At 46.3% G+C, this 19,659-nt stretch overlaps 1 protein-coding gene across 1 annotated transcript; it reads left to right on the plus strand.

Annotated features, from left to right (window-relative positions):
• Nucleotides 1–537: 537 nt before the first annotated feature.
• MRNIP (MRN complex interacting protein) lies at nucleotides 538–14,207 on the plus strand. The gene is made up of 7 exons (XM_069763601.1): nucleotides 538–682; nucleotides 760–819; nucleotides 2,334–2,431; nucleotides 3,380–3,449; nucleotides 11,837–11,961; nucleotides 12,907–12,994; nucleotides 13,494–14,207. Exons 1-7 carry the CDS (start codon nucleotides 623–625, stop codon nucleotides 13,950–13,952), a joined length of 960 nt encoding a protein of 319 aa, XP_069619702.1. The 5' UTR covers nucleotides 538–622; the 3' UTR covers nucleotides 13,953–14,207.
• The last annotated feature ends 5,452 nt before the right edge of the window (nucleotides 14,208–19,659 follow it).

Raw genomic sequence — 19,659 nt, forward strand, 5'->3', positions numbered from 1 at the left:
CGCAATGTGCACCGCAGGCAGTACAGTAGACAGTATACAAAGCGTCCACCAGAGGGTGCAACGTGTCATCTGCAGGAATTCCAACACAGTGTACACAGCACGTCCACAAGAGGGCGCAATGTTCATTTTAAGCAGTATGGCAGAGTATACACAGCTCATCGATCAGAGGGCGCAATGTGCCAGCACGTGCATAAGAGGGCGCAATGTGCCCCACAGGAAGTACAGTAGAATGTACACAGCACATCCATAAGAGGGCGCAATGTGCCCTGCAGGAAGTACGGCAGACAGTATACAGGGCATGTCCACCAGAGGGCGCAGTGTACACCGAAGGAAACGAGGCAGATAGTACACAGTACGTCCACGAGAGGGCGCAATGTGTCGTGTAAGTAAAACAGACAGTACAGATCGTGTCCACCAGATGGCGCAGTATAACTTGCAGGAAGTGCAGCACAGTGTTCCCAGTTCGTCCACCAGAGGGCGCAGTGTAACCTGCAGGAAGTATAGCAGACAATAAACAGAACGTCCTCAAGAGGGCGCAGTCTCCATAGCAGGAAGTACAGCACAGTACACAGCACCGAGCGCCTCTTCCCGCGCTGCATTCCAGCTGTGCACCACCACCACCATGGTGCAGGAGTTCCAGGTGCTCAGATGTTGCTCCTGTCACGTCTTCCAGGTGCACCAGGTGAAGTTCACGCTCCTCAACTATTTATCCCGACATTTTTGGTGAATGCTGTCTAATGAGATGTGTCTTCTGTGCAGGTGAAAAAGAGCACGAAATGGTCCTGTAAGCTGTGCGGGGAGAAGCAGTCCGGGCTGAAGGTGAGCGCTGACCGTCCACGCTGACCGTCCACGCTGACCGTCCACGCTGACCCTCCGGTGGCCTCTAGCGATCAATCTGTCGCCTGCTCTCCTGCACATAGACACAGAGCTGAGGTTGCCATGGGCAACAGGACCATTGTAATATGAGGGGCGCAGCAGGAGAATGTGTACACACACACACACACACACACACACACACACACACACACACACACACACACACACACACACACACACACACACACACACCTGTGTGAGTACTTATTTTTTGCAGTGCATGGTGTAGATTTGAAAAGCAGCATTTGTTTTACCATATAATGTAGTGGAAAAGGAAAAAAATGAGTGGTAGGCTAAGGCTACGTGCCCACGGTCGGGAAGCGCTGTGGGTTGGACATTGTGTCTTTGTGCAGCGTCCAGATGTTACAGCGTAGCGGATGGGATTTCAAGAAATCCAATGTCCACTATGTGTACACAGACCCCCGCGGCTTACCTGCGGAGACGGACATGTGACGCGTCTTTCCAGACTGCAGTATGTCCATTTATATTGCAGAGATGCTCAGTCTCCGCAACAGAAATCTCACCCATACAATGTATTGGACGCAGTGAATCTGCACGGATCAGTGAACACATGCGGAATCACCTGCGGTCAATAGCCGGCAGCGGACGTGCTACTTCCAAAGCGCTGCCAATTACTAACTGTGGGAACGTAGCCCTTAAAGTATGGGGTTTAATTTTATATTTTGATACATTGGACCTTTACACATATTTGCTATCGTCACATTTTATTTTTGTTTTTTACATTTTGTATTGAAAAAAGGTGTGATTGTAAAAATATTATATATTTATGATTATTTTTCCCATTGTTTGTTTGTTTTTTTTATATATATAACTCTTGTCTACTATGAAGACTTGAACCTGTGATTGTCTGATCACTTGTATTATATCCTACAATACCAAAGTATAGGGAAATTATTGGTCTATGAAACTTAGCCGTGTGGTGATAGAAGTACCAAGATAGCAGCGACACAACAAGGGTCTTTAGTAGGAGGAAGCACATGGGAAGGGGGCACAATGGGTGAATGAACGTATTCTCAAGTGAACCCCTTATGCGCTGTGGACAATGACTGGCATCTAAGTGGTTAAACAGCAGTAATAGTCGGCGCTGGTCGCTGCTGTTAATGGCAGGTGCTCCCTGTATTACCCATCTCATGCTGCCTACAGGTAGGACCATGTACAGCATGACAGATATAAAAGGACGCTGTTTTTGTATCTGTCTCCTGGAAATGTAGGACACATGCGTCTAACTCTTTGCTTGTGCGTTTTCCAAGTGTAGGGCATAAGAGTAATGTGGCCATTGCCTTTACATGTATTTGGGCTTTTATACTGTGTGGGTCGATGTGGCTACAGTGCAGGATTGCAGACGAGCTGGGGAAGTGCTGCCTCGAGCACAGTCAGTCCTTCCCGAGACCCCTTATACCTCGCACTCATTCTCTCCAAACATTTTAATTCTGCAGGTTTATGGTCAAGGTTCGGGGGCCGACTGCAGACACCACGTCCAGAAGTTGAACCTTCTACAGGGGCAGGTGGAGCAGGCGGTTACTGGCACTGATGGGTAAGTGAGATATGTATACGGCTGGTCTTAAAAAAAAAATTAAAAAAAAAGTTTTGTAAATTTTGTTGGAGAAATCGCTTATCAACTTTTAACCCTTCTAACTTGTTATAAACAAACAAAAAAATATATATATAATGTTTAAAAAAATGTGCTGATGTAGCGTAAACATGTGGGAAATGTTATTTATTAACTATTTTGTGTGATGCCACTCTCTTGTTTAAGGACACAAAACTTAAAAGCTTGAGAATTTCCAATATTTTTACAAATATACACAAGTCATATCGAAAAGAATCTGCCACTATCATGAAGTACAATGTTATGAGAAAACATTCTCGGGATCCATTGAAGCGTTCCACAGTTGTAACCTCATAAAGCGATAGTGGTCAGACGTGTAAGAATTGGCCTGGTCAGTAAGATGCGATCCTTGGTCTTTAAAGGGTTGTCCAGGATTAGAAGAACATGGCTGCTTTCTAACAGACTCCGCCACTCCTGACCATCAGTTATTTGTGATATTGCAACTTTGAAGTGGAAGGAGCTGATCTGCAATACCACGTACAGCCAGTGGTCGGTGGTGGTGCTGTTTCTGAAGAAAGCCGCCAACACCTCTGAGTGAATGAGGCAGCAGCAGTTCCCTACAAAGCTCCATGGCCTGGGAGCATCGCTGAGAAGTGATCCCTCATTCTCCCTATCAATGGGGGTCACAGATTCCACCCCCCAACCCAAACAATCAAGTCATGGTGTAACGGTACACTCCAAATAGAGTAGTAGAAGGGTCCGACCAAGTGATCGTTCTCAGCGGTTTCCATGTTTTTGCATTTGCTTTAATAGAGATCTTTGTTCTAAATATAAAATGTGTTGTGATGAGGAAGGAGACGGCTGAGGATGAGGAGGGTGATGATGATGATATTGATGATGATGCTTGTGCTCGTTTTTATGATATATTTGTAGAGGAATCTGTCCGAGTTCTGTCTCTGAAGACACTGGTGGAGAATCACATCCGAGTCCTATAGCTTCACAGGTAATTTAACCCCTTCTAGAAGCTACAACATAACTGTTTTTGGGGCTCTTCTCTTTGCAACGTTCATTGTGAAGTAAAAGTGACCTGTTAGTCTGATTCTCCGGGTCAGTACAGTTACGGCAATGTCAAACATACCAGGAATTGAAACTTTTGCCTGTGTCACTATATTCCGGTACCTGTAATGTGTTTATTTCTGCATTGATCGATTTGTGAGGACTTACTGACGTGACGTTTTTATTGTTACTGTTTTGGGGTAACAATGTTTTGATCCCTTATTGCATCTTACTCTGTCGCCTCATTGGGGGACACAGGACCATGGGGTGTTATGCTGCTGTCCACAAGGAGGCAACACTATGCATAATCTGAAAAAGATTAACCGTGGCTCCTCCTCTGCAGTATACACCCCTGGACGGCGTTGGCCTTCTCCAGTTTTTGCTTAGTGTCGCATTGGAGGCACACCTAAAATTTCATATTCCGTTTTGTTCCACGACGGGATTACAGATGAAGAAAAGTGGGTCTCCTGCAAGACTCCCAGCATGGCTCCTTCCTCGGCCCCCTATTACGGGGTGCCCGGTTGAAGTCGAGATGGCTATTCCCCATGTCGCTCCTTTCGCAGTCCCTCGGGTGCTGGTTCAAAGTCGAGACCCACCCTCCTTCCCCAATTCCTTTTGGTTTCTGGGTTGAGGGCGAGGATAAAGCCCCCTGAAGGTGACAGCAGCACCCTCCCTAATCCCCCTCTGGGGTTATTAGGTTGAGACGCCTCAGGTAGGGCCTGTACAGGCAGCACTCTGCAGCTCCCAGCAATGGGCCAGCACACTGCGGCTGCATCCAGGGACCCCAGCCCAGCTGCGGGCTCCTGTCGGGGCCGGGGGGAGTGCAGGCAGGCATGGCACATCTGATACACAGGGCTCCCTGCGCCCTGTCTCTGCGGCAGCAGCAAGGGGGGGGGACCCTTCAACCCACCCCCCCTATCACTTATAGCCCCACCGCTATCCTGCTTTTCAAATCCGGGAGGGTCCGGTTCAGATTCTTGGGCATCAGGCATCTACTTTAGGCCGTTGGACCTATGGGCAAACTGGTGGGGTAAGTTCACAGCTGAGCTTCTTACTCGGCTGTGATTCCATATTCCTATAAGGCCCCCAATAGGTTCCTCTGCATAGCCACCCCTGTAGGGCCCTCTGCATAGCCACCCCTCTCGCGCACTATGCCAGACTCAAGGTCCAAGAAAACCAGGCAGGACTGCTGTTATGCATTCTGCACAGCCTGCAGGACCACTCTCCCCAGTGTTAGCAATGCCACGCCGGAATGGGCTACTCAGATGTCGCAATCTATGACGCAGTCTATAGATAACCTAACCTCCACATTGCTTCAGGCTCTGCAGGGTCATGCCTCAGCTATGAACATTACCTAGCAAAGGGAGAGCTCGACTCAGCGACATGACGTCCCGGGCACATCCATGTCTAGGTCAGGATGTAAGCGGACCCACAGGTCACGTTCATCTGCATCGTCCCATAGCACACGGTCATCTCCCTCTAGGGAGAGACACCGTAGTTCCAGGTCACCTAGACCGTCCCCTACCAGGGACAGACATACATAGTAACATAGTTAGTAAGGCCGAAAAAAGACATTTGTCCATCCAGTTCAGCCTATATTCCATCATAATAAATCCCCAGATCTACGTCCTTCTACAGAACCTAATAATTGTATGATACAATATTGTTCTGCTCCAGGAAAACATCCAGGCCTCTCTTGAACCCCTCGACTGAGTTCGCCATCACCACCTCCTCAGGCAAGCAATTCCAGATTCTCACCGCCCTAACAGTAAAGAATCCCCTTCTATGTTGGTGGAAAAACCTTCTCTCCTCCAGACGCAAAGAATGCCCCCTTGTGCCAGTCACCTTCCTTGGTATAAACAGATCCTCAGCGAGATATTTGTATTGTCCCCTTATATACTTATACATGGTTATTAGATCGCCCCTCAGTCGCCTTTTTTCTAGACTAAATAATCCTAATTCCGCTAATCTATCTGGGTATTGTAGTTCTCCCATCCCCTTTATTAATTTTGTTGCCCTCCTTTGTACTCTCTCTAGTTCCATTATATCCTTCCTGAGCACCGGTGCCCAAAACTGGACACAGTACTCCATGTGCGTTCTAACTAGGGATTTGTACAGAGGCAGTATAATGCTCTCATCATGTGTATCCAGACCTCTTTTAATGCACCCCATGATCCTGTTTGCCTTGGCAGCTGCTGCCTGGCACTGGCTGCTCCAGGTAAGTTTATCATTAACTAGGATCCCCAAGTCCTTCTCCCTGTCAGATTTACCCAGTGGTTTCCCGTTCAGTGTGTAATGGTGACATTGATTCCTTCTTCCCATGTGTATAACCTTACATTTATCATTGTTAAACCTCATCTGCCACGTTTCAGCCCAAGTTTCCAACTTATCCAGATCCATCTGTAGCAGAATACTATCTTCTCTTGTATTAACTGCTTTACATAGTTTTGTATCATCTGCAAATATCGATATTTTACTGTGTAAACCTTCTACCAGATCATTAATGAATATGTTGAAGAGAACAGATCCCAATACCGACCCCTGCGGTACCCCACTGGTCAAAGCGACCCAGTTAGAGACTATACCATTTATAACCACCCTCTGCGTTCTATCACTAAGCCAGTTACTAACCCATTTACACACATTTTCCCCCAGACCAAGCATTCTCATTTTGTGTACCAACCTCTTGTGCGGCACGGTATCAAACGCTTTAGAAAAATCGAGATATACCACGTCCAATGACTCACCGTGGTCCAGCCTATAGCTTACCTCTTCATAAAAACTGATTAGATTGGTTTGACAGGAGCGATTTCTCATAAACCCATGCTGATATGGAGTTAAACAGTTATTCTCATTGAGATAATCCAGAATAACATCCTTCAGAAACCCTTCAAATATTTTACCAACAATAGAGGTTAGACTTACTGGCCTATAATTTCCAGGTTCACTTTTAGAGCCCTTTTTGAATATTGGCACCACATTTGCTATGCGCCAGTCCTGCGGAACAGTCCCCGTCGCTATAGAGTCCCTAAAAATAAGAAATAATGGTTTATCTATTACATTACTTAGTTCTCTTAGTACTCGTGGGTGTATGCCATCCGGACCCGGAGATTTATCTATTTTATTCTTATTTAGCCGGTTTCGCACCTCTTCTTGGGTTAGATTGGTGACCCTTAATATAGGGTTTTCATTGTTTCTTGGGATTTCACCTAGCATTTCATTTTCCACCGTGAATACCGTGGAGAAGAAGGTGTTTAATATGTTAGCTTTTTCCTCGTCATCTACAACCATTCTTTCCTCACTATTTTTTAAGGGGCCTACATTTTCAGTTTTTATTCTTTTACTATTGATATAGTTGAAGAACAGTTTGGGATTGGTTTTACTCTCCTTAGCAATGTGCTTCTCTGTTTCCTTTTTGGCAGCTTTAATTAGTTTTTTAGATAAAGTATTTTTCTCCCTATAGTTTTTTAGAGCTTCAATGGTGCCATCCTGCTTTTAGTAGTGCAAATGCTTTCTTTTTACTGTTAATTGCCTGTCTTACTTCTTTGTTTAGCCACATTGGGTTTTTCCTATTTCTAGTCCTTTTATTCCCACAAGGTATAAAAGACAACGCAGATCTCCGCAGCGATCCCCGACCAGAGAAGACCTCCGCCCCAGTTCACCCACCAGGGGACACCTCAGCGATACAGAGGATTCGGAAGGCATCTGTGACTCCGACTCAGACAAGAAAACGGAGGGGTTCCTGATCCCAATTCCCCCTAGCAATACAGCTCTAGTTGAAGATGTAATCTCTTCCATCCATCGGGTGCTGGATGATTCTGATCCACCCCCAGAGGCACCAGAACACAAGATTTCCTTTGAAGGAGTTCTGAAACCGCCTAAGGTCCTCTCAAACTCTGGGTGGTTAAAGGCGATCCTTAAAAAGCAGCTCTCACAGCCTGAGAAGAAGTTCGCTAATCGCAAATATCTGGAGGCGAAGTACCCCTTCCCGCAGATGGACACCAAAGAATGGACAGATCCATCCGAAGTGGACCCCCCAGTCTCTAGACTAGCAGCACAGACCCTCATTTCACTGCCAGATAGCTCAACCCATAGGGAAGCAGCAGACCGGCAGGTAGAACGCATGGCTCGTTCAATTTTCGAGGCTGCAGGGGCCTCCCTGGCTCCCGCGTTCGCTTCAGTTTGGGCTGCCAAGGCCATCCTGGCTTGGGCCCAAAATTTACAAGCTGGCCTCCAAGCATCCGCTCCTGAGCTGTCGGACCAAGCGGTTCAAATAGCAGTTGTAGCAGATTACATGCTTCATGCAGCTCTGGATTCAGCAAGGGGTGAAGCAGGGATAGCATCAAACGCCATTACGATTCAGCGTATCCTCCGGCTGCGGAAAGCGGATGCAGCCTCAAAATAGTCCCTCACGCACTTCCCGTATATCAGTGGGCGACTTTTCGGTGAAAAGTTGGACACAATGATATCCAACGCCACCGGGGGTAAGAGCCCTTCTCTCCCTCAACTGAAACCTAAACGCACTTACAAGAAGCGTAACCAAACCCGATTCCGATCCTTTCGGAATTCTTCGGGCTGGTCTGTCTCGTGTCCAGCACAAAATCGGAACTGTTCCCCACGCAGGGCCAACTCACGGTCGACGCAAAGGTTGGACAAGACCTGGCAGTCAAAAGCAGGCCAGTCAAAGCCCAAAGGAGGAAAACCTCAGATTTTCTCCTCATCATGACTCACAGACTCCGGAAGACATCCCACCCGTAGGCGGCCGACTTCTACTCTATCAGCAAGTCTGGCTGCCTATTACAGAAGACAGGTGGGTCAGGGAACTAGTGTCTTCCGGATACAAGATAGAGTTCACTTCCAACACACTGAACCGATTCTTCCTCTCTGTTCCCCCAAAACCGCCAGCCAAGGCTCTTGCCTTCCACCAAGCGGTCTCCTCGCTTCTTCAAGCAGGAGTCATAGTACTGGTTCCTGTGGCCGAGCGCTTCCGAGGGTTCTACTCCATTCTATTCGTAGTCCCCAAGAAAGGAGGCAGCGTACGGCCCATACTGGACCTAAAACAACTCGACAAATATGTACGGGTTTGTCAATTCCGCATGGAGTCCCTTCGGTCCATCATTGCGTCCATGGAGAAGGGAGAATATCTCGCCTTCATAGACATACAAGACGCATACCTGCATATACCGATTGCACCCGCCAATCAGAGATTTCTCAGGTTTGCAATCGACCAGGACCACTACCGGTTCGCGGCTCCCATTCGGACTTGCCACGGCCCCCAGAGTGTTTACCAAGGTCATGGCAGCCACCATGGACGTTCTGCTCTCCAGAGGCATAGTAGTCGTTCCATACCTGGACGATCTCCTCATCAAAGCTTCCACCTTCAAGGACTGCAAGCTCAGCGTCTCAATCACAATCGACACTCTGAGTCGCCTGGGCTGGTTAGTCAACCTACAAGTCATCGCCAATCCCGAGTCAGTCTCTGACCTTCCTGGGAATGCTACTCGACACCTCTAGGGGTCTGGTGCTCCTTCCCAAGGACAAGGCACTGGCTCTCCACCTAGGAGTTCGCACCCTCCTCCGCAACCCCCCCCCCCCCTCCCCCGATCTCTCTCTGGTTTTCCATGAGAGTCCTCGGCAGGATGGCGGCAGCATTAGAAGCGGTCCCATTTGCCCAGTTTCACCTCAGGCCTCTCCAACTAGCCATTCTCAAGTCCTGGGACAAGAATCATTTCTCTCGACAGGGAGTTCCAGCTAACGTCGTCAACCAGGAGGTCCCTGCACTGGTGGCTCAAGCCAGCCTCGCTGGCAACGGGGAAATCCTTTCTCACAGGTCAATGGAAGGTCCTGACCACCGATGCGAGCCTGACTGATTGGGGTGCAGTGCACCCTCCACCACAGGGCGCAGGCCAAGTGGTCACCAGTGGAAGCGACCATGCCCATCAACATCCTGGAAATTCATGCCATCCTCCTGGCGTTGAGAGCCTTCCATCACTTACTGGCAGCCTCTCACATCAGAGTACAGTCAGACAATGCCACGACTGTGACATATGTGAACCACCAAGGAGGGACCCGCAGTACCCTGGCGATGCGAGAAGTGACACCTCCTCCACTTGGCGGAAGACACAGGGCCGGTGCTCTCTGCGGTCCACATTCCGGGTGTGGACAACTGGGAAGCCAACTTCCTCAGCCGACAAGGAATGGACTCAGGAGAGTGGTCTCTCCATCCTGATATTTTTCGCCAGATCTGCCATTGCTGGGGGACTCCGGACGTGGACCTAATAGCATCCCACTTCAATGCCAAGGTCTCCAACTTCATGGCCAGAACACACGATCCGCGGTCACTCAGAGCAGATGCCCTGGTTCAGGACTGGACCCAATTCCAGCTTCTGTACATTTTTTTTTTCCACCTCTCCCCCTGATATCCAGAGTGGTGAGGAAGATCAAGCAAGAGGGAGTTCCAACCACCCTAATCGCACCGGACAGGCCCACACGTACATGGTACGCCGACATCGTACAACTTAAAGCAGACGCCCCCTGGCGTCTCCCCGACCGTCCCGATCTTCTATCACAAGGCCCGTTCTACCACCAGAACTCAGGGGCTCTCAAATTGACGGCGTGGCCCTTGAGACCTGGGTTCTAACCGAGGCAGGTCTCTCGCCGGACGTCATGGGAACCATGATCAGGGCACGGAAGCCAGCCTCTGCCAAAATTTATTACCGTACCTGGAAAGCTTTCTTGGTGCAAATCTCATGGCCAGACCCCACTCTCTTATTCCCTCCCCAAAGTACTTGGTTTTCTCCAATTTGGTCTGGAGGCCAGGCTATCCCTGGGCTCGCTTAAGAGCCAGGTGTCAGCTCTCTCAGTGCTTTTTCAGAGACGCATTGCTAGCAAGCCGCAAGTAAGGACTTTTTTCAGGGGGTTTCCCGATTGGTTCCCCCCTACAGACGACCACTAGAAACGTGAGACCTCAACCTGGTCCTGACAGCATTGTAGGGACCACCTTTCGAACCCCTTAGGAAGACCACCCAGAAGGTGGTCTTTCTGGTGGCAATCACCTCCCTCCGCAGGTGGCCTGAACTGTCAGCACTCTCCTGCAGACGGCCCTTCCTGGCTTTTCACCAGGACAAGTTAGTTCTCTGTACGGTCCCATCCTTCCTTCCGAAGGTTGTGTCCAACGTTCACCTCAATGAGGAAATTTCACTGCCATCCCTTTGTCTGGTTTCGGTTCATAGTGGAGAAAGCTCTGCATACACTTGACCTCGTCAGGACATTGCATATATATGTGTCTAGGACTGCGCCCTACCGGAAGTCTGATTCTCTTTTCCTTCTTCTGGAAGGCGACCGCCAGGGTCTGCCGGCTTCCAAAGCTACCCTTGCCAGGTGGATCAAATCCACCATACAAGAGGCCTACCGCCTTAAAAATTCTCCTCTTCCGGCCGGTATTACGGCACACTACACGGGCGGTAGGGGCCTCATGGGCCATTCGGCACCAGGCTTCGGCACAAGTGTGTAAGGTGGTCACTTGGACTAGCCTACACACGTTTACTAAACACTACATAGTTCATACCCAGTCCTCAGCGGACGCGAGCCTGGGTAGACGGGTTCTGCAGGCGGCGGTGCCCCAAGTTTAGGGGCCTGTCTGCACAATATTCGTCCATTGCTTCCCACCGAGGGACTACTTTGAAATGTCCCATGGTCCTGTGTCCCCCAATGAGGCGACAGAGTAAAGGAGATTTTTGTGTACTCACCGTAAAATCTCTTTCTCTTAGCCTCTAATTGGGGGACACAGCTCCCACCCTGTTGCCCTTTACGGGCCGTTGTTACTGTTGAGTTCTCATATTGTTCTTTGAGCTCATACATAGTGGCCTTCTTATAGGCATGGTTATGTTATTCATGCTACGTTCCTCCTAATGCTTTTGCAGAAAACTGGAGAAGGCCAACGCCGTCCAGGGGTGTATACTGCAGAGGAGGAGCCACAGTTAATCTTTTTCAGATTATGCATAGTGTCGCCTCCTAGTGGAAAGCAGCATAACACCCATGGTCCTGTGTCCCCCAAATAGAGGCTAAGAGAAAGATTTTACGGTGAGTACACAAAAATCTCCTTTTTACTGTGTTGCGGGGTCTGAATACACGTGATCCCGCCATTTCAGTTCTAGTGCTTGTATTTCATATGGACTCATTCTGGAGTTTTTTTATCTTTTGATATTCTGTGTTGTGCCGTTCCTCTGTGATTCCCCTTGAAATTTTGAGAATAAATTGACAGCTTGGGGTATTATGTCCCATCAGTGCTGGCGGTGTAAGAAATCATATTAAGTGGTAAATTATTCCATACAGGAAGCTGCCCCCGTGAGCCGCTGGAATAAATATCTGGAAGAAAACAGTGCTGAGGAGCAGGGTGTTATTAATACTGAACAAGAGCAATACTATTCTCATCAGGATCGTCCACCGACAACGGTCAGGTTAGACGTCTTCTCTGCCATTTCATAGATCTATTTTAAAAAACACATCGACCTGAAATGTGGTAACGATCATCACTCATCAGTAATGTTCAACTAAGTCATCAACTGTTAGAGGATAAATCACATTTCATTGCACAAGCCTCATTGAAAACTAAAAAAACCTCACAATGCATTTTTCTAAATTATGTACAACAGAGGTTCCAAACATCTTATAGGCTGTAAAGAACTGAAAATGGTAATTTGCTGAATTTGCAACAAACATTAAGAGGTCACATAAACTGAAATCAAAAGCTTTTTCAATCAAGAACATGTTATCAAGCCAAGATACACTGCTCAAAAAAACTAATGGGAACACTGAAATGCCACATCCTAGATCTCTCTGAATGAAATCTTCCATTTGCAAATCTTTATTCACTACATAGTGTAAGCATCCAAGCCTCTGTAGGATCCTAAATTTTGAGGTTCGGGGGGACTCCAGAGGCCCCAGCAGCTTCAACTGTCTGTTGGCTGCTTTTGTAGTGGAATTTAGCAGCTGTATTTAGTCTGATGAATCTGTTTCTCAGAAATCTTCCTCATTATGCCTTTATCTGCACTAACCTTTTTGTGCTCTGTATCAGCCACAAATCTCTTCACATTACTATGATCACACTTTAGATATTTCACGAAAACTTACCGTATGTCCAAGGCATTGCACTATTTGATGCTTTTCAGCAGAAGATCCTTTTTCTTCCCATATTGTTTGAAACCTGTGTCCTTCTTAATAATGTGGAATGTCCATCTTAAGTAGTTTTCCTTTAATTGGGCTCTCCTGGCAAATTAATTCACAGGTGTGTGAGATGGATTTCAGTGATCCAAAAAGCCCTGAGCCATAATACCATCCATGAGTTTATTGGAAAGTGTGTAATTATTATTATTTTTTTATATATATATAATCTTCCATTTTAGGAAACGTTTGCATTCACCATACCATGAAGGAGATTTCTACAAGGAGAATAAGAAAGAAAACATTTCAAAGAAGAAGAAAATCTACCAGGTGGGTGCTAAAAAATGAAATAAAACGGTAAATCCAGTCCAAGTGATCTCCCGATATGTGATAGATTGATGGAAGATCTCATTGGTGAAGTTTGCGATCTTAAGCCAATCCTGAAGATCTTATGTCGCAGTGAAAATTGTAGGCCTCATTGTTACAGCTGTCCATCAGATCTGTGTTGGCTCCAGCTTTCTATGGTCCCATAATGACTGAAATTTTCAGTTGGGGACTGGAGCATTATTTCATGGAACCCAAGAAGGCCTAGAAAAAAATAGTAGCATAATATATTGTATACAGTTTTATAGTTATCCTGTGGACTGATCACTTTCAGACACCGCACCATGACTTTATAGCAGGGTCCGTGCTTCACCTTGTACTTGTGCCCTTAGTCCCTAATGATGAAATTACTGTATATTGTAAAGCTGTAGAACAATAAGCTTTTTGGATCTTTTATTGTGGGGATTTACTTGGAAATTTTAATTTTTGTTTATTTTCATTTAAGAGTGAGAACTCATTAGAAACAGATCGGTTTTCCTGTAGAACATCAGAAGACATGGGATGCCTGAAATGGCAAGACAGACCTACATTGCATGCATTACCTCTGCAGTTCAGCTCTGAAACATTTCATCTGATGAACACATCAGAGGGACGTTCTGAACAATCCACCTCCAGTACTGCCAGCATCCTGAAGAGGGAGCCCAAAATGGACCCGGATTTTAAGCTGTTTGACTGCAGTAAGATGAACGGGCCAGATGGCTTCAGAGCCAGCAGCCAATGTGTCCTGCCCAATAATGAGCCTACTGCAACACATAGGTTATCCGCACAGGTCTCTTCTGCAGGATCGAGTCTGTGCAGGGCAGATGTGCAGGCGGGCGGCAGCCTCACAGCCAGCTCTCTGCAGAAACCCAGTATTCTATCTCATCTGTTTCAGACAGATGATGATTTTGATGATGACTATTAAGAAGAATGTAAAATGCATTTTTTGTGTATACAGTAATGTATTCATTGGTTCATAAATATAAGTGCACAAACTTTGAGTGCTTGACCAGTTAATAAATATATTTTACTATTGTACAGATTATTAAAGGGTCTGTTCAAGATGAAGAGAAAATAGGCCAATAAATAAAATGATTAAAAAAAAACCATTGCTTGCCTGTTTAGGCCACAGGCAAATTGAATCTAAACTAATAAAATTTAGTTTTGGAATTTCTGAAAATTTGTGGATTGAGTCTGACAATGTTTTTATATATTTATATATATATATATATATATATATATATATATATATATATATATAGGCAAAAAAGTATTTAGTCAGTCATCAATAGTTCAAGTTTCACCACTTAAAAAGATGAGAGGCGTCTGTAATTTACATCATAGGTAGACCTCAACTATGGGAGACAAACTGAGAAAAAAAAATCCAGAAAATCACATTGTCTGTTTTTTTTTAACATTTTATTTGCATATTATGGTGGAAAATAAGTATTTGGTCAGAAACAAAGTTTCATCTCAATACTTTGTAATATATCCTTTGTTGGCAATGACAGAGGACAAACGTTTTCTGTAAGTCTTCACAAGGTTGCCACACACTGTTGTTGGTATGTTGGCCCATTCCTCCATGCAGATCTCCTCTAGAGCAGTGATGTTTTTGGCTTTTCGCTTGGCAACACGGACTTTCAACTCCCTCCAAAGGTTTTCTATAGGGTTGAGATCTGGAGACTGGCTAGGCCACTCCAGGACCTTGAAATGCTTCTTACGAAGCCACTCCTTCGTTGCCCTGGCAGTGTGCTTTGGATCATTGTCATGTTGAAAGACCCAGCCACGTTTCATCTTCAATGCCCTTGCTGATGGAAGAAGGTTTGCACTCAAAATCTCACGATACATGGCCCCATTCATTCTTTCATGTACCCGGATCAGTCGTCCTGGCCCCTTTGCAGAGAAACAGCCCCAAAGCATGATGTTTCCACCACCATGCTTTACAGTAGGTATGGTGTTTGATGGATGCAACTCAGTATTCTTTTTCCTCCAAACACGACAAGTTGTGTTTCTACCAAACAGTTCCAGTTTGGTTTCATCAGACCATAGGACATTCTCCCAAAACTCCTCTGGATCATCCAAATGCTCTCTAGCAAACTTCAGACGGGCCCGGACATGTACTGGCTTAAGCAGTGGGACACGTCTGGCACTGCAGGATCTGAGTCCATGGTGGCGTAGTGTGTTACTTATGGTAGGCCTTGTTACATTGGTCCCAGCTCTCTGCAGTTCATTCACTAGGTCCCCCCGCGTGGTTCTGGGATTTTTGCTCACCGTTCTTGTGATCATTCTGATCCCACGGGGTGGGATTTTGCGTGGAGCCCCAGATCGAGGGAGATTATCAGTGGTCTTGTATGTCTTCCATTTTCTAATTATTGTTCCCACTGTTGATTTCTTCACCCCCATCTGGTTGGCTATTGCAGATTCAGTCTTCCCAGCCTGGTGCAGGGCTACAACTTTGTTTCTGGTGTCCTTTGACAGCTTTTTGGTCTTCACCATAGTGGAGTTTGGAGTCAGACTGTTTGAGGGTGTGCACAGGTGTCTTTTTATACTGATAACAAGTTTAAACAGGTGCCATTACTACAGGTAATGAGTGGAGGAAAGAGGAGACTCTTAAAGAAGAAGTTACAGGTCTGTGAGAGCCAGAAATCTTGATTGTTTGTTTCTGACCAAATACTTATTTTCCACCATAATATGCAAAAAAAATGATAAAAAAACACAGTGTGATTTTCTGGATTTTTTTTTCTCAGTTTGTCTCCCATAGTTGAGGTCTACCTATGATGTAAATTACAGACGCCTCTCATCTTTTTAAGTGGTGGAACTTGCACTATTGCTGACTGACTAAATACTTTTTTGCCCCACTATATATATATATATATATATATAACTTTTAGCATTTTACGTTTATTTAATTTATTTGGGGGGTGGGGTGGGGGTTGGAGAGATCAGAGCACAGCAGGAGGCCCATTTGATTTGCAGCATATAATTGAGACCAGACCGAGCACAATGTGACTGTGCCTGCCTCATTAGCCAATGGTCCCATCCGTGGTCCTGCCCAAATCTCAACGTCACCCGTCTGCTTCAAAGTTATTGTAAATGTGTCCCGGCCCTGGTGTAGCAGCATTAGTTGAGGGCCGCAGTACTGACGTGATGGTACCATTGTCTGGTAACATAGTAACATAGTTAGTAAGGCTGAAAAAAGACATTTGTCCATCCAGTTCAGCCTATATTCCATCATAATAAATCCCCAGATCTACGTCCTACAGAACCTAATAATTGTATGATACAATATTGTTCTGCTCCAGGAAGACATCCAGGCCTCTCTTGAACCCCTCGACTGAGTTTGCCGTCACCACCTCCTCAGGCAAGCAATTCCAGATTCTCACTGCCCTAACAGTAAAGAATCCTCTTCTATGTTGGTGGAAAAACCTTCTATCCTCCAGACACAAAGAAGGAGAGGTTTTTCCACCAGGTCTTTTTGCACTGGTGGGGGTATGAGCACAATGTGTTTTTCAGATGTGTGCCAGAGTAAAAAAAAAAAAAAAAATGAATGCATGCATTTATATTTAAGAACTACTTGCAGCGCCCATGTTTAGTTTTTTTTTGCTAGACTTCAAAAGTCATCCGCATAGAAACTGCTCAATAGTTTGTAAAGAAAAAAAAAATGTCGTCAAGCTTCTTCCTCTAGCACAACCCAGTGTGGATGCTGGTGTCCTGCAGCTGCTTATACGGAGCCCATACACGATAAGTCAGCAGTGTAGCTGCTGTTCATCTATACCTTTCTGCCTGACCCATTACTATGTATGGAGGAGTGCGTTTCTATGGGGGACCCTCACACTCAGCAGAACAGACCATGCATATGGTGACTTGTGCTGATGAGCTGGTGGCTTTCATCGTCCAGAACTGGAAGTACCGCCATATTTCTGGCCCATAGAGCAGGTTTGTATCTGACTTGGAGTTCCTGTGCAGCGGCCACTAGATGGATACTGTGCTGTTCACCTCCATGACGGCTTATACTTTACCATCGCTGAAGAGTTGGACCCACCAATCTGATATTGATCCCAAGGATAGATCATCAATATGGTAATGTAACAGCCCATAAATGAGCATCAGGGCAGAGACAGACTGCCGTATAACTCGTGCACTGGCCGGCACCTCTCCTGACCTCAGCAAGACAGTATGATGTATGTCCATGCAGCTGTCAAGCTCAAGTCAGGAGAGCCGACAACCGGTACGAGGTTCACAATGCGATTTTAGTCTGTCTCTGCCTTATTGCTGAATTATTCTGATCACACTGGAGACTACGGAGCGAAAACTAAAATCTGTTTAGTGAATCTACAACTCCCATTGTGGACGACGGTCTTAGATAATGACTCAGACTCACACGGACAGTCACGAGTTGCTTAGTAATAAAGGTTTATTTGGAGGATTACAAGTCACAGATTAGCCCTGAGGGGTTATTGCAGAAACAAACTTGTATAACAAACTTCCTTGCATGGATCAAATATGTTGCATGTTGACTTTTAATGCGCAGCCTCTTAAAGGCGTTGTCCTAAGTTAAAACAACATGACTTTCTTTCAAGTACAGTGCCACAGCGGTCTACACGTTGTGTATGGGTTCCAGCACTGACCCATTCACTTACATAGATTGTGCCTGATGTTGCAGTTCACCTCTGTTAGACAAGTGTGACGATAGAGCATTTAATTTTAATTATCCAGACGTATATTCAGTAGGCCAGGAGACACATGTTTATGTTGACTTTTCAGTGTCTGTCTCTGGTGAAGAAGCAAAGACTGTTGTTCATATTAGCATGGATGAGGATAGGTGAGTTGCTGTTTGTGGTAACTTATTGTCTCATCTCTGCAAGACGGGTGTGCGGATCATTGAACTATTATTGTTGAATATAATGTTGATTGACCATTGTGTGGGACGCTGTGGCTTGTTGACCTGCAAGACAATGTGAGTTAAAGGGAATCTGTCACCCCAAAAATGGCCTATAAACTAAGGCCACCGGCATCAGAGGCTTATCTACAGCATTCTGTAATGCTGTAGATAAGCCCCCGATGTATCCTGAAAGATGAGAAAAACAGGTTAGATTATACTCATCATGGGACGGTCCCGCTGCGGTCCGGTCCGATGGGCGCCGCAGGACGGGTCCTCCCACTTTCATACGATCACGTCCTCTTTTTGGCGCAGCTCCTGTGCACTTTGCCCTGTTGAGGGCAAGGTACTGCAGTACGCAGGCATCAGGAAAGGTCAGAGAGCCTCTGCCCTAAACACGGCAGATAAAGTAAGCCTGCGCAGGAGCTCTGGCAGGAAGACAAGAAGAGGACGTCATCGTATGAAGATGGGAGGCGCTGGACCGCGACGCCCATCAGGCCGGATCGCAGCAGGACCGCCCCTGAGTGAGTATAATATAACCTCTTTTTCTCATCTTTCAGATTACAGAATGCTGTAGATAAGCCCCTGATGCTGGTGGCCTTAGATTATAGGCCATTTTTGGGGTGACAGATTCCCTTTAATCTCATCACACCTTCCTCTCGACCTCTGGATGATGGCTTGAAGGATAACAATTGTGAGCTACATAAAATGGAATATGCTGCGGTAACAAGAAATCCACAGAACCAAAAGTCCTTTGCAAAACCACATCCAGGAACATTCCACAGGTCAGCTTAGGGGACTACAGCCCCAGCTGCAAGAACACAGATCTGCTCTATTGACCATCGCTAAGGCTACGTTCACACTTGCGTACCGGGGGCTTTGCAGACGGCTGAGTACTTCCTCCCTGAAGCTCCGCCCACTTCCGTTTTGGTCCGCCTACTTCTGCATGCGTCCTGCGTACCTATCTTTAACATTTCGCAATGCATCCTGGGAACGGAAGATGGCGGCCGCATCACACAGCTTCGCTGGATCTCAGGGGTAAGTACATAAAAAAAAAAAATAATTAAAATAAAAAATAGTTAACAGGGATATGGTGCACACACTGCTAAATACTGCGTGGGCAGTGTTATATACCTACGTGACTGGCCAATATACTACGTCGCTGGGCAATATACTATGTGGCTCTGTGCTGAATACTACGTCGCTGGGCAATATACTACGTCGCTGGGCAATTTACTACGTGGCTCTGCTGAATACTACGTCGCTGGGCAATATACTACGTGGACATGCATAATCTAGAATACCCGATGCGTTAGAATCGGGCCACCATCTAGTAATTATATAACAATGGGAACCTATTGGCAGAATCTCAAAGCTTTTAACGCAATGTGAAACGAGTAGACCCCCTCCCCCCCCCAACTCTTAGTAAAAGTAAAAACAAACACTAGATACTTACCTACAGCAGTCTGTCCTCCAGCGCTGCGCTCTGCTTCTCTGCACTCCTCCTGTACTGGCTGTGAGCCGGAAAGCAGAGCGGTGACGTCACCGCTCTGCTTTCCGGCTCACACAGACAGTACAGAAGGAGTGCAGAGAAGCAGAGCGCTGGAGGACAGACGGCTGTAGGTAAGTATCTAGTGTTTGTTTTTTTTTACTTTTAGCATGGTAACCAGGGTAAACATCGGGTTACTAAGCGCGGCCCTGCGCTTAGTTACCCGATGTTTACCCTGGTTACCAGTGAAGACATCGCTGGATC

This window comes from Ranitomeya imitator, chromosome 4 (genome assembly GCF_032444005.1).
Source record: "Ranitomeya imitator isolate aRanImi1 chromosome 4, aRanImi1.pri, whole genome shotgun sequence".
Classification (NCBI taxonomy): Eukaryota; Metazoa; Chordata; class Amphibia; order Anura; family Dendrobatidae; genus Ranitomeya; species Ranitomeya imitator.

What these genes read in the sequence shown, in the direction of transcription:
- MRNIP (XM_069763601.1), top strand. Translation starts at nt 623, where the DNA reads ATGGTGCAGGAGTTCCAGGTGCTCAGATGTTGCTCCTGTCACGTCTTC. An exon ending in CGAGTCCTATAGCTTCACAG is followed by an intron (nt 3,450 to 11,836) that starts GTAATTTAACCC and finishes TATTCCATACAG; the next exon opens with GAAGCTGCCCCCGTGAGCCG. An exon ending in CGTCCACCGACAACGGTCAG is followed by an intron (nt 11,962 to 12,906) that starts GTTAGACGTCTT and finishes CTTCCATTTTAG; the next exon opens with GAAACGTTTGCATTCACCAT.